The sequence below is a fragment of the Calypte anna genome, chromosome 2, assembly GCF_003957555.1.
Source record: "Calypte anna isolate BGI_N300 chromosome 2, bCalAnn1_v1.p, whole genome shotgun sequence".
Lineage (NCBI taxonomy): Eukaryota > Metazoa > Chordata > Aves > Apodiformes > Trochilidae > Calypte > Calypte anna.
Window position 1 is genome coordinate 91,313,279 of NC_044245.1, and position 15,579 is coordinate 91,328,857.

General features: G+C 46.0%; 1 protein-coding gene across 2 annotated transcripts in view; it reads left to right on the top strand.

The window, feature by feature from the left end:
• Window positions 1-944: 944 nt before the first annotated feature.
• RIPOR2 (RHO family interacting cell polarization regulator 2) overlaps window positions 945-15,579 on the top strand; it is a 68,940-nt gene continuing 54,305 nt past the window's right edge. For both annotated transcript variants that reach the window (XM_008505482.2, XM_030444859.1), the window contains exon 1: window positions 945-1,013. In XM_008505482.2, coding sequence (XP_008503704.2) covers window positions 953-1,013 — 61 coding nt within the window. In that variant the 5' untranslated portion in view covers window positions 945-952. The remainder of the gene's footprint in view (window positions 1,014-15,579) is intronic.

The window sequence follows — 15,579 nt, forward strand, 5'->3', positions numbered from 1 at the left end:
ATCTCTCTGCTGGCTTGCTCAGGACTGAGCTCTGCCTGTGTCTCAGGTCTCACCTTTTATTGGCCCCCTGGTCCTGCTCATGCGCAGTGGGGGCCCTCCCTAATCAGGCACAGGTGGGCTTGACACAAGCTCATGCTCACTCCTGGCAATTAGTGGCACCTGGTTGCCTCATTTCACTACACAGAGATACTCAAATACTGTGCCCACTATTGACAGCAAGTTTTACTTTGAGGTTCTTTAATTGTTCATCTGACCATCAGGGAGGTGCTTGGTTTTGGCAACTCCCCAAAGAGGGTATCTAGGGAAAGCTTAACTGCAAGAATCATATCACTGATAGTGCACCTGCTCATGGGACAAGTGGTGTCACCTACAGCCTTCCAGTTCATCCATTTGTCCATTGCCATGGGTCACCCCAGTGTGGATGAGAAGGTGCTGTCACTGCTGCTGTGCTAAATAAAAAAGAAAATCCCACGAAGGCACGGCACTGGGAGGGCCTGGGACGATTACTATGGCCAAACTATCCTTGAGGTGAAAGCAAGCTGCTGTGCAGACCAAAGCAGGGCGAGTTGTTCCCTGGCTCTGTCCCTGCCAGCAGAAAGGATTCACATTCATATGCAAAACCCCTACACCCCAGGCTGACAGGGCCGTGATGCTCAGAGGCATTCAGCAACAGGGCAGAGGGCATTTTGAGCCAGTCCTGCCTGCCTCTCCTCTCAAAGCCAACTTCTCTCTCAGCAGCAAGGACACCTCAACTCAAAACCCATCTCAAAGGCTGTCTGTAAAAACAAGAGGCGTTGTTGGTATGAATGAGACTATTTTCATAAGTGCCGATGCGGAAGCTGTTACCACCAAAATGTTTAGGAAACTGGTGAAAGGAAATAGTCGAGTGGTAGCATAGAAACCAGTCCCAGCACTCAGCTCTGGCTGCTCCTCTTGCTGTGTCCTCGCCACTATGCAGCACGTCCAAGAAGATCTGATTGCACCTGGGGAAGAAGATGATGCCTTTATGGAAGGTAAAGTCATCTTTTATTTAAACTAATCCTTCCTCTGCTTGGCTAGAGACCTCTTTCCAGCTTGGGTGGTATTTCTTGGGTAAATCTGAAGTTGTGTATGGGCTCCAGGGTCAGAGGGTGCCCAGACTTTCTTCTTCTCCTAAAAGAATGGAGAACAAAAGCATCCCGGATACAATAAAAATAACTTTCTCACTGGTTCAGCAGCTTGTTTCTTCAGTAAGGAAGTTACTGCTGAAGAAGAAAGCTGGGGGGGCACCAAGTGTGTTTTCTACAGGGGCTGCACTATGCAAAGCAGCGTGTTGGGCATTCAACACCGCAGGTGCAGCTGTCATTAAAGTAGCAGGGGTTCCTTGCAGGGGCTCCTTACAGGGGCTAAAGGAGACTTGCTACTTAAATTATCTGAGCAAAATTAGCCTGCCCCTCTCTTATTGCCAAAACTCAGGGCACAAAGCTGGTGCCATAGGGTTTTTTATCCCTAAAACTGCTTCTTCCGGAGCTTGATTTGCACCCTGTGCCGCCATTTACACATGTACCAAGTGCTACCATGTCCAAATAGCAGAGACACAGATAAAAGGACCCAGAGGAGGAGGAATTATCTGGCCCACGGTGTCTGATTTCTGCTTCTGCTCTCTGCTCCCTTTTGCACTTGAGCAGGGGCCAGGGGGAGAACTTGCTCATGCAAATCTTCTTCTGGCCCCCAGCCCTCCACAGTTTCTAAGGGAGCTGAAGGCACAAAGAGCTGCCTGGATCAGCTCCAAAGACTGTGAACCTTTAAACTCGCTTTCAGCACAGTTTCAGCAAACCTCCTTTAAACAAAGCTCAGCTGTGGTTGGTATGGAAAACTTAGCATTGACTAGTGCCAAATCAAGTTATCTGAGCACCAGTGAAAGGCATTGCAGAGAAAGAAAGCAGTTTCAATGATGTGCTGTCCCTACTCAAATACATTTCTCACGTATATATGCCCCCACTCCTCACCCTGTGTCCCAGTCTGGGCTCAGAAGGGCGATGGTTTTGCAGAAAGGAGACACTACAGCAGTTATCTTGAGAAAAAAAAACCTGATAGTCCAGGGAAGACTGGATGCCACTGGGCAAATCAACTGGCATTTAAACTACCCTGTTTTATTCCATACACCTTGCCCTCACACAGGTTGATGCTGTTTCCCAAGATAACCAGCAGTGTGCTCCAGCTCAATATGGACATTTTCAACTGGTCTGAAGAGTCAGTGGGATTTAGGCTTCACTGATGTTTCTGAAACCTCTAGTCTATGCTCTTACTCAGAAATGTAGGAGAGAAGGAGAGGAATGCATGCAGGTTATTTGACATTTATATTGTGTTATCTGAAGGGAAAGATAAAGTGCTTAAGAAATCCTTTCCAGCCTCTCTGCTACGTTGCTTCTGGCAAGGCTGATCCAAAAACAGCTAGAGGAAGCTGGCTTTCCAAAGGTGGGAACATTTAAAAAATCTCTCCATGACTCTGCTTGGAGCAGGAGGTTGGACAAGATGACCTCCTGAGGTCCTTTCCCACCTGAGTGATCCTATAAGCCTGTAGCTTGGTCACAGCCTCTTCAAGTCATCTGCACGTAACTGGGAACAAATTGACCCCAGCTGCTCTCTTGGCCAGAGGGTCTGTTGGCTCCCAAACCTGCCAGCTGGAAAGCCCAAACAGCACAGGCACAAACAACACAGCCCTCTCTCCTCTCTCTTCAATGGAAGAGAGCAAGGAAACATGAATGTGTTAGCTGCTATTTCTGGAGCTCCACTGACCCTGGACAACCCAGCGTGCTCCCCGGGGCTGGGTGGGATGTGAGAGGGGAGGAGCAGTGCCTGCTGTGGTCAGAAGGCAGCTCCCACCCCACTCACACTGCAGAGACCTAGGAGCCAGCCGAAGATTTTTTTAGGCTGGATGGAGGCATTTGTCAGGTGGTGAACTCTGAATACCAGCTCAGCAGTGACCACAGCTCTTAGGGTGTGGGCCATTTTTTTAAATATTTTTCATTTTCCACATCCAGCTTGATTTGGAAATCATGATGGCAGATTTCCCATCCACCCCTTTAATGTGATCCAATGCTAAGCTACTGTCACAGTTAAAGATATATCAGATATATCAGATATATCTTATTTCTTTCTGTGTCTATTTTGACATTAGGAAGGAATTCTTTAGTGTGAGGCTGATGAGACAGTGGAACAGGAAGGTTATGGATGCTTCATCCCTGGGAGTGGTCAAGGCCATGTATGATGGGGCTTTGAAGAACCTGGTCTAGTGAAAGATGTTCTTGCCCATGCGGTTAGGGGTGGGGTTGGAACTGCATGATCCCTATCAACCAAAACCAACCTCTGATTTTTGGATTCTGTATGAAGGTCTCACATAACTATCCACAGACTGTATTCAGACTTCTCTTTCCCTTTGCCAAACAGACTGCTATCAGACTGTTTCTTTATTACATGTGAGTTTTAATCTTTTAAGCATTTTTGTGGTTCTTCTTGGGATCATTCCTTTGGAGAAGTGGACACCAGCATGGAGCCCACCATCCCAAAATGGTTACACTAGAAATAAATCCATAAGTCACAGGATAAATTACTTTGTGATATATATATCAGGATCAGTTCAAGGATCAGCTAATACATACAAAGACTGTTTAAGACCATTTGGGTCCCGGCATCACTTGAGGGTCTCTTTTCCATCAGATTTTCTTCTATAATTCTCAAGTCTTTTGGCATTAAAATTTCTCAGGACAAAGTCAGAAGTATCCCATGACTATGGTTTAGAAAAAAACAGCTTTCCTTCCAGCTATGCCCACACTAAAGCCAGCTCACTTTCTCAAGTAGCCTGTTCTTGAAGTGATTTACCACTTCCCCAGACATTGTGCTACCTACATATTCAGTCAGTCACTGTTCAGTGACTTTCAGGTCAGTGACAGAATTTAAAGAGTTAAATCCCACAGGGACAGAACTAGTCTGTGCAGGTCCTCCCTAGAAACTGGCATCCCTGATGATTCCTCAGCTGGCTTACATCTGTCATTCAGACTTGTTTTGATCCATTCAGCATATCCCAAATTGATCCACTCAGTTTCAAGTTTCTTAGTCAAGCTCTTGTGCAGTACTAAGAAAATCTGTTACCTAATTTTCCTGCTTTCTAATAACAGTCTTGCACATATATTGTGCTATCTCCTTCAGAGGATCAGCAGAGACTTTGTGAATTATGGTGCTTGGGTTCAGTGAAGCTCAGCTCCCTCTCCCATGCAAGGCAGCCATCGTTTACAGCACACAGCTGTAGCATGGAAAAGATTAGAAGAGGAACTGGTTTACCCTCTTGAAATTACAGGCAGTGATGCATTTTGTTTCTTTTATGGCCTTACTCACTATATTAATTCAAGGCAAGTGACTTCAGTTAGTCTTGCACAGAGTCCAAACACTTACTTTGGGGAAAAAGCTTTTAAATTTTAGTGACTCTAAGTGCCTAAGATTCTGAAGTTGTATTTCATTAAAAAGAAATCACTCCCAATAGCACAAAGCTTCCCCTCATCATTGCAGCCAAAGAGGGCATGGGTTTTACTTAGGTCTGTCTAAGCTGAGAAACCAGGAAGGCTCCTGTGGTTCCTTGGCCTCCCAGGGGAGGGAGGAATATTTGGGCATAAATTAATTTTCTTGGCAGACCCTGGGAGAAGACCTGAGTGCTCAGAGGGAGGCATGATGCCACTGCCCCAGACTGGGGCCAGAGGCTTGGCACAGCAGGAGCCCCTAGATCAGTGCCAACACATCCATGCAAAGAGTTGCAGACACTCAGCAAAAAGAGCTAGCATGTAGATCCAGTCATTTTGTCAGCAGAGAACCACATATTCAGAGAATGCAGAGGAGAAAAAGAAATCAGTCTGTCATTTATTGCAGATCTTTTCATAGAGCTGCTCCCCATTGACCTCTCCTCACACCTCCACCTCCCACCTCCTCTGATTGCACCCACAGTAACCCTGACCTACCTCTCAGGCCAAAGCCAACACAAAACCCCATCTATGTTTCCAAAAGGAAAAGATCCAAAGCTGTTCTTTTCATTGTGTTCTGTAAGTGCATGCTTCAGTTCAGTAGACCAGAGCTCCAATTTAGAAGGTGCACAGCAAGGTGTCAGAATGCCAGAACCCTCTCCTTGTCCTGGACTGATGTGCTGCTATGGCCCACAGACATGCTCCAGCACTGCTGCCCATGAAGGACCCAAGCAAAAGATTTGAGCAAGGAGACAAGGGGAAACTGAGCTGAATTGTTCAGTCTTTCCTTTGAAGTAAAGATAAATGGTATAACAGAAGTCAGAACTCTCTTCATCTTCATTTATACAGCATGGGTGGCTAAGTGTCTCTGAGCAATCCTGTTGTTACTGAGATCATGGCTGATGAGATAGGAAGCTTTGAAACAGAAAAACCTTCTTAATGTCATCAGCACCTTGACTGACAGCCTGTTTTGCCCATCTTTAATACTCTGGTTTTGTAAACAGTGTATGTGAGTCTAACAGCTGAGCTGCAGACAGGGTATCAATCTTTGCTTGCCAGGGGAGGACTTGTCAACAAGGTCATGACTTACCATCCCTGTGTTCTGATAGCATTCCTGACTCTCTCAGATACACATCACATTGAAACCTAGGCTACTAGATGGCCGTGTTATCTCTGTAACTGACCTTCTGCAAACTAGAAAATTACCACCTTATATGTTTCAAGTTGATTTTTCTCAGTCTCAGCTAGAGGTACATCACTATTCTAATCAAAATTGTAGCCAGTTGCTAATAATCTCAGCATTAATACAGTCACAATTTAGCCATTTCATACACTAGAAAGAGTAACTGCATCAAACTTTTAAGATATGCTTCAAAAAATGTACCAAATGCCTTTACATCCTTGTAAAGCCTTCCTGCCCTTTTTAAGAGAGAAAAGTTTTAGCTCTGGGGTTTGGGATCAGCTTTGAGGCTTAGCTGAAATGAAAGGTAGTTGCTGTTCATGGTTATGTGTTCTGCCTGGTGTATTGTAACATTGCAGCTGATGTTAGAGAAAAAAGAGGATGAAGTCCAGGATGTTAACTTAAAGTTGAGACATACTCTTTATTCAGCAACAACTCAGGTTAAGCAACTTTTCTCTTCCCCTAAAGCAATATAAGACTGTATGCTTTTCTCAGATGTAAAGTTGCAGTGACTTATCTAAAAATCACACAGGGAGATCAATGTCACAGCTTGTCCGTGACCCACTGGACCAGGCTTCTTTCCATGCTGTAGCTAGCTGCCAGCCCTGCTTTGCTGAGAGCCAGCTCAGTTATGTCTCCTACACACAGAAAGCATCAAACTGATGCAGCTTGAGGCAAATTATGTCTTCTAAAGGCTATTCATGTGTACAAAGTAGTACAGTATTCCAGCAGATGTCTAACTCAGAGATATACAGAGATAGATTTTTTTTTCCTATGTTTTTCATCCCAAATAGAGTTTGAAATGTCTACTTTTTCCAGCAAACAAGTGCTTAAAATTTGCAAAGTCTTTATTAAAAGTGAGCAGCCTTGCAATGCGTTAAGAATGCAGGCTTCCCTTCCTGAGTGCTGGGAGATTATGGGTCATTGTCCTGAAAAGGTTTTTAAGTCCCACCAGACCTACCTGTCCTTTCAGCTTATGTCATGTTCCCGGAGAGGGAGAGCACGTGTGCCATACTCACTGCAGCCCAGAGGAAGAGAAGTCCCATCACTTCATCACCAAGGCAACAGTGTCTACTTCAACCAGACTGACAGATCACAGCAAGAGATGCTTGGCCTATAAACTCAGATTGAAGCACCTTTCTCCAAGAGATGTGCAAACCTCCTTAGCATGTAGGACAAGGACAGTGTGGGAAAGTGGGTGCTCTCTTATGGATCATTTTTTGCTCATTACTGTTTGTGCTAAATGCTTGTCTCACCTGCTTCTCACAGCTGCTTCTTTTTGGTTGTGGTCCATTGGGTAGACTCAGAGTTATGCAGACAGGCAGGAGAGCTTTTTGTGGTGGGAGGAGGCAGTGTGAGGAGCCTGTCCCCACCCCAGGCACCCCCCACGCAGAATCACCCACAGAACTCCAGCCCCTGGCACTTCCAGCTGTCCTGGGCAGCTGGAGGAATATTTTTAACAGGGCACCATGATCAGTGCTTGAAGCAAAAGTGATTGAGTCCGTGAGGTCTGAAATTAAAAGGAGATTGATGAGAGACACTTTCTGCTTTGTTGCCTCTCTCTTTTTTTTAATTAAAAATCTTTGATCTCTTTGGTTTTTCCTTCTCCATGTCTTGAAGGCAACATGTTTGGTTCTTATTGTTGACAGTGTTTCTAGATCACTAATAATAACAAGGCAGGGGAAAAACCAGGTCAAGTAAACAAGTGACATTTAAACAGCCCTCAGAGAAAAGAGGAAGGTATGTACAAGCCAGAGAGAAACCACTGATGAGGTGTGCTCAGGCCACCTTCTAGGCTTTCAAAACAAGAGCCTTACCAAAGACAGAAGCAGAACTGCCTTCCTTTTCACCCTTTTCCCCCCTCCTCTTTTTAAACAGTGTCTTTACAAAATGCTGTAAAACACAAAAGCTTTTAATTGTCCAGTCCTGTCATTAAAGTCCCAAAATAAATGTGGCTTGGCTTAGCACGAGCCAGTGGTGTAAACAACTTCACCCCTTTAAAAATTCGAGGCACAGCTCAGCCATCTCTGAAATGAGCTTCCGCCTGCCTGGATGCTAAAACCAAAGCCTTGTGGTTGGTGTATCAGGGGTGTGACAAGCACAAAACAACCCGGTCAGGAAGTGCAGAGTTAAAAGGCGAGGAGAGAAAACAGCCTGAGAGCATGAATTAGAAGAGAGAGGGGAAAGCAGTCAAGTACTTGACAATGGCACAGAGGCACTGAAAAATTGATGGTGGGATGATTTCCAGGTGGTAGGGCTTCTCTTCTATCTCAGCATCACTGGAGGGGTGGGGGATGTTGTGAAGCCCCACAGAATTTTAGGCAGTGTTGTCTTGATCTGGCAGCTAGCTGAAGGGAAATGGTTTGAAGAGGGGTCCCACTGCAGCTGCCACCTAAGCAATCCTTCTTTGTTGCTGAAATTCACAGCTCAACCTATAGACCTGCCTAAAGAGGTGGGTGTGTGTGACACCCAGCCATAAAAAGTTGGTGGAGAAGGTGAAGAAAAACATTTTTCCTGTGAAGAGCCACTGATGATATTCTTGTGTCTTTGGCAACTAGAAAACAGGTGAAGCAAAGTTCACTATCCTAAACACAACAGGATTAACACTGCATAATTTATAGGGGCTGACGTTGGCTTTACTCTGGTTTAATTGCAGGTAGTCTGGGAATTGGAAAGCTCAGAGACCCAGAGCTTGGAAATGATGCCTGTAGTTCAAATACTTGACAAAAAATGAGGCAGAAAGAAAGAAAGACACAAAGATAAAGAGAGAGTCCCACTGTGACTCAGTCCCTGCCTGAAAAACTGGTAGGGGAGAAACACATCTGGCTGCACACAATCTGGGGCAGTTCAAGTCATTTCTATTCCAATCTTCTCAAATATTTAGGGTCCTGCCTCTTCAAGCTGGTAACCTGAATTTCCCCTTATAATCAATAGTAAGTGTGTGCAGTGTAAATATGAAAAAAGAGGGAGAGCAGGGATGGAAACAAGGTGCCCCTCCGGATGCCAATTCAGAACATGGAAATGGGGTTGCATCACTTGCTGGAACACCCTGACTCTTGCCCTGCCCATGGCAGTCCCCTGCTGTTAGCCTGGCCACAGTGGGCACAACATAGGACAGTGTGAATGTCCATGGGGGTGGCTGGTCACCAGGCAGGGCCACAGGAGGCAGATCCACTGGAGGATCTAAGAAGACTCATCTTTGTGATAATGGGTTTCAGCCAGAAAGCTCTGCAGCAACCATTTACCATCAAAGTGATGCTCTACTTGTACTTTGCCTCCAAATGGCACTTAGTAGTTAAGGTACTGCCCACACAGGCCTGGGGTTATGTTCCCCCAGTGCATGGCAATGCTTTGAGTCATGTCCAACTGGGAAAAATGACTACCTGATAGCCACCCTGTAGAACCTCAGTGGAGAAGCTCAGCACCCAGGTTGCTCCTGCAGCATCGGTCACCAGACCCATGCCAAGACAACCTCTGGCCTTTACTGCCCACATCACAACATCACATGAGCCTGCCTATAATTAATGAAGATCCATCCCACAGAGAGGACACCAAAAAAAGCCCAGCCCCACAAACATTCAAGCTCATAATCCCAGTTTAAATGACCACCCTGGAAAACAAAACCCAAAACTGCCCCAAAATCTCAGACAGAACTGTGTAAGGTGTAAGTGACACTGCACACAAGGGCTTGCAACACCTCCCCTTTCTGCCAACCCATGCCTGACCCAAGGAGAAGCCACGCCGTGTGATGAACTTCTGTGCAAGTGATACTCTCTCTTCATTCCATGCAATACTGGAGTGGGAAGCACCTCAGGATTCCCTGAGGATTGTGTCTATGGTTAGGGCATGACAGTGGCTGAGCAGTGATGTGAGCACTTCCCTGGAGGGGTATCTGAGACACCTGTGGCAAGAAAGACAGAAATGGCCTCTCTGAGGAGCACAACAGGATGTCTAAGAGCTCTGTAAATATATTGTCATTACCATAAACTTTACATTTTCAATTGCTCCAATGACAGGACAAGGGCAATGAGTGCAAACTGGAGCAGAGAAGGTTCCACACAGACATAAAGAAAAGCTTTTTCACTGTGGGGCTGACAGAGCACTGGCACAGGCTGCCCAGGGAGGTTGTGGAGTCTCTTTTTCTGTGGACATTCAAAACCCACCTGGATGTGTTCCTGTGTGACCTACACTAGGTGACCCTGCTCTGGCAGTCTCAATGATCTTGAGGTCCCTCCCAGCCCCTAGCATTCTGTGACTCCTGCAGGACCCTCTTGGAGATGACAAAATCTTATATTTTCACCCTACGTTACTCTGAAGTTTGATTAAGGTGCCAGTGGCTAACAAGGCTGGCCAGCATCCAGGCTTCACAGTATAAACAAAGGTGCTTTCATATCCTTTCCAATTCATGGTAGCTCGGGGCAGTGGAAGAGCACTACTGTGAATGTGGATGCATCCTGCAAGGCACTGTGTTCACTCCAGCAGAATGGCTGGGACTGTGTAGAAGTGCAGTTTGCCAAGTGAGAGTTCCCTCTAAGTTTTGGAGTCCCTCCTGCTGTGTCTTCTCACTTGAGAAGGAAGAAGAGAGGGCAGGGCCTAGGTAAAGTCACAAAGCTAACTGAGGTAGCACAGAGCAAATGAGATCTTTCTCTGCCTCCAGCACCAACAGCAGACCAGAGTTCACTGCAGCTCCTTAATGGTAGCGATGTAAAGAGCAAAGCGAGCAGAGCCTGATTCCTCTAGGGAATCCCCGAGTTCTGGAGTGGCATCTGGAGAATGCATCTGATTTATAAATTGAATGGTTTGCAGAATGCAGGTTACATCAGGACCAAAGGATTAGGTCATAATGTGCAGCCTTCACACCAACCTAACAAATCTCCTTCTCATCAGAGCCTTAAAGAAAAGAGATATTTTCTAGATATTGGTAGATTTGAAGCCAGACAGCATCTCTGAGATCCTCCTACAAACACATGCAAGGAGTGCCACGCTAGCAATACTTGCATACATGCAACAAGTGAGGCACTTTTTTGATTGAGAGGGGTGGGAATGTTGAAAAAGGTCCATGTAAAAATATTCTCAAAGTGAAACAAAGACACAGAAGAAGCAGAACCCTCCAGCACTGCTGAGCTCAGATCTGGAGTTGGATGGCTATTGCTTTTTTATTATTATTATTTTTCCAAAGCAAAGCAGGCAGCTCAGGAGGTCGTGATCTGATCAGCTCTGCCTCTTCTGTCGCTCTGGGGAGCTTCCTGCCCTTTCTATTCCTGATGCCTGTTGTGAGCCAAGGAAGAGTTAGCTTAATCAGCAACACCAGCCACTGATTAGTGCCAAGCTGTTGTCATTAATCACTTCAAAAATCACTGAGCTGAAAATAGTACTGAGGGTCATATGTGCAAAAACTGGCATGGTATAACTGGTGTCATTCAACCCCAGCCACAAAGCCAGACCATGCCACTAAGGAAACACTATTTCCTTGCTTTTCTTTAAATATTATTTATGAAATTTTATTTTTTTTTAATTCAAATCTATTCAGGGTCCCTGTGACTTGGCACAACAAGTGCTCTTCATCTTTCCTAGAGGAAATTACTTGTGTGAGTGGTTAAACACTTCCAGGTGAAGGCAGGCTGGGCCAGCAAACAACTTGTATTCCCCAAAATTATGCAGAGAGGGTTATTTGCAAGTATCTCCATACCACAGAACCCCCCACCCATCCCTGCCTCTTCTCTGGAATTTCAATCCAAATATTTGGCAGATGCACTTGGGGCTCATTACATTACAAGAGGCAGCGTGTTCATTGCGCTCCCCCGAATGGCATTTCATGTGCGCTGCACTTGTTTTATGTTTGCTATATTTAAGCCACAGAAATATGCACTGATGAGGAAAAAAGGGCAGTGGTGGTATCTTGGAGGCAGGGAGGGAATGAAAATCATTTCTCAAAGCTGCAATCCTCCCTGGAGAACTTTTGCAGAGGAGAAGGAAAGAAGTGTGCAGTCAGCTGGGGTTGGTGGCTGCACTGAGGACCTGGCTGGGTCACCCGTGCTGCAGCCCATCAGGAAATGGTTTCAGGGCAACTCTGGTTTTATACAAGTGTAACTGAGGATGGAAACTGCTTGGAGCCTTTTCCCCCGAGGACTTTTCCTGGGTTTCTATTATGAAATGATCACATTAGGAACATGGGGAGGATAGGGGTGTCTAGCACTGCAGGGTTCCTACACAGCATTTGATTATGAAACTTACCTGGCATTGTTGCTCCTTTTCCTACACCTCAGACTTTGTATCCTTCTCCTACCTCATCACAATTTTCTCCAGGCCTGCTCTTTATCTCTGCAACTCCTCTCCTTGCTGTGACCTCTGTGAGACACTAAGCAGAAGGAAGGCAGAGGCTGTCTCTACACGGCTGCTGGAGGGAACAGCAGGGCAGGTCAAAGCTCCCAACCTGCTCTTTCAGTCATGGAGCTAGGATACCTTCAGTGTTTGTTAACATGGCCCACAGTGTCTCACCCCACATAATAACTATTCTTCATGATCCCTGGTCCTTTCAGGGCAATTACCTGTTTCATAGCATGGGGTGGATGATGATAGGGCTGGCCCAGCCATACTTGGCTGCTAACTAGGGTGTGATGGGCATGTACTAAGAAAGGCTTTCTCCACCTCTGTGCTTCAGAGCTTGCCCAAAATTTGGCTCTCAAGTCCAGGTTAAGCTGCAAGGGGAACCTGGAGGTTGATATAGGCTGGGTCCACATTTTAACAGAAGGTCTGATGTAGCCAGCAAGTTTCAGCAGTGGAGGGGATGATACTGTCTGGTAACATAGGTAGAGATGGCATCAAACCTCTGAGAAACCAACAAACACAGTGGGGAGATTAGCCCACTGTTGTGATGAAAAGTGAAGTTTGTGGCAGGAACTAGGTCTGAGAGACTAGGTCTGGCACTAGACTAGAGGAACTAGGTCTGGCACTTGAGAGCCAAGGAACAGGAAAGAGCCAAGAGAATACCCAAAAATTCAAGAGGATTGAAATTAAGAAGCTGGGCTCAGATAGACTTTCTGTCTACAAAGCTGAACCCTTTCCTTGTGATGGTCTAACAGGGACTACTTGATCTTATACATGTTGGTTGTACTAAGAAATGCACTTTACCTGTGTGGCAGCCCCTAGCAGGTATCGTACATGCTGCAGACCTGTGGGCAGCATTGCATCCCACTCTGTGCACTCCTCTGGGCAAGGTGGGCCAAGGGTTTCGAGGCTGTCCAGCAGCAGGATTTCAAGCCAGCACATCTTCCACAGCATGGAAGAGGTTGCCTGACAGCCACACTCCCAAAAAGCAGACTGACAGTGCCATACCTGTTTCTTTAGTTCTCTGATCACTGCCATAGCTTTGATCATTGAATTGTGTAGCTGATTCCAGCTGTCTAGGAAAGCAAGAATAAGTTGCCAGAAGTTTTTAATGTGCCTTAATTAGAAAACAAGAAATGTTTTTCAAAAACAAGGTGGGAGGAATGCTAGATCTGCAGTACTAGACATGCCATCCACACACTTAAGAGCTGCTCTTAAGAGCATGCACTTAAGAGCTGCTCAGCCAGCCCTGGTTGCTAAGCACTCTGAGAAACTGGAATGTGCTGGTCCCTCCAACTCTCCATGAACTCCTCCCCAGCACCACCCAAAACCTTCCCAGAAGTGGATTGCTGATGATTTTGAAAGGGGGACAGTTCTGGGGGAAAACCAAGCAATCAGTGGCTCCTTGCTCTTGTTCCAATTTTAATACTTGAGGGCAGGTAGGATGTATGCTTGTCCATACACCTCCCAGAGTTAGCTTGCAATCTCCAAATGGTGGCAGAGGCACAGGCTGTCAGTGAGAAGTGTTCTTGCTCTGGAGGCATCTCCCTCAGACCATCACAAATGCAGCACAGTGGGATGAAGAAGAGGTAGAAGAAGGATTACCTATGGAAAATGTTACCTCTTGCAGTGCATTAAAAGCTAAAGGCAACTCCCCTTTCTGTCCCTAGGCCTCTACCTCTGCAGTTGAAACTTGCTGTTGCTTGGCACACCAAGTGTGCCATGATCAGTGTGCCACAAGGCACAACCACTGCATTGTATTTTTGTCACTCCCAGAGATCCAGCTGTGACAAACATCTATCTGGATGGAGGTACCAGGAGATCACTGCAGAACATCAGCTCAAGTCGCTTGTCCCCTCAAAGTGCCCTAAGAGCTGCAGGTGGAAAGATCTGCAAAAGCAACATCAAGAGCAATGAGGAACTTGAGGGTGGAGCAGCAACACAGTGATGGGAAATAAAAGGGGGGAAATGGTTTCACAGTGGTTAGAGGATGTCGGCAGTGAAAAACAAGTGGGTACAAAACTCTTTTAGGAGAGCAAGAATTATTACAGGATGACAATGAGCAGAAGCTAGATGTACTGGACAGGCTTGTCTGACAGAGAAAGCATAAGCATGGGAATGGAGTCAGCCCAAAGAGCAGCATGGGCAGAGTGTAGCATGGAGAGTAGGAGAGCTGTGGCAACACTTTATTATGTTTAGCTGGAAAGAATAATGGTGAACTTACATGTAGTCAACAAGTTAAAGCTTGCATCTTGCCCTGATTGGTCATGGCAGGGGTGCAGACTTTACCTAAGAGCACTCAGATGTGCCACTTGTGGTTTGCCTGGGTGTGATACTTGCTGGAGATGTCTTGTGGGGTATCCATCAGCAATATGAAGGTGCCATGTGCTTCCAGGCATCCTTTTCTGAGCCAAAAAAATCCACAGAAAGACAGCAAAGAGGAATTACAACAGAAAAAGACCCATGTACAAATAGTCTTCCTTAAAGGCTAGGGCAGGCCTGCTCTACCTCAGACATCCAAAGCTACCGTGCTTCCTTTGGCCTCTTGCTGATCCCAACATGCTAACAAGACATCACTGTGTGAATTGCTATCTGCTTGTTCTGTTGAGCATTTCCACTCACCACCAACCCTCACTTTCAGGTGAATGAAGTCACCAGGGACTGAGCTAAGTCTTTGCATCTCCATATTAGACATATATCCCCACAATAAGATAGGAAATTGCAAGAATAATCCCATATTTGTTTGGGGGCCTCACAGAGTCCTCCTGCAGAGTCTCTTATGGCAAAAGAGGGTTTCCCCCAGGCCTCTGTCCAACCTACCAGGCCACACTATCCCTTTCCATGTTTCTCTAGATGACACATCTGCAGGAGACTTGAAAGTCAGGAGGTCCTCCTCCTCCCCTCAGCTGACCTGGGGGATTCAGCAGGCTAAAGCGATGGGAAAAGTGAAGTACTTCTCCTTACATCCACCCCCTAGAGAGATGTGTAGCTGATGCATACCAGCCAGAAAATCCTGCTCAGCCCTTGAGAGAAGCCCTCTGGGTGCCTGGGAGGAGCAGGACATTTAGGTATTCTCAGACAATAATCTCTTCACTGGTAATCCTGATTTACTTTTTGGCCTGGGAGCAAAGGCTAATAGAAAGCAAAGTGTTCTGGCAAAGCCAGCAGGCAATTTAGGAACTCTGGCTTAGCTCTCTCAAGTATAACATGGGGTTACCATTGCTGGGAATTAGTGTTTGTGAAGGTGCACGGGAGCTGGCAGGGAGATGAAGTGGAACATAATTGGCAATTACCAGTTTGGAAAGGTCACTGTTTTCTGGAGAGAAAGTTGGAATTGGCTTTTGTCACTTAGAAATTTCACTGGGGACATTCATGCTGACCTGTTTTTAACATAACGGCAGATTATACTGCAATACAGTGAATAATTTATGGGAGTAGTAGCATGATCACAGCCACAATACAATGGCAGCTTTGGTTCCTGCCTAATTATGGAGGGAGGCAGAGATCTCTGGCATTTTCCACTGATTTAGCAAAACAAGACACACGTGGAATGATCAACCAGAGCCTTTCAAAAGCATATGT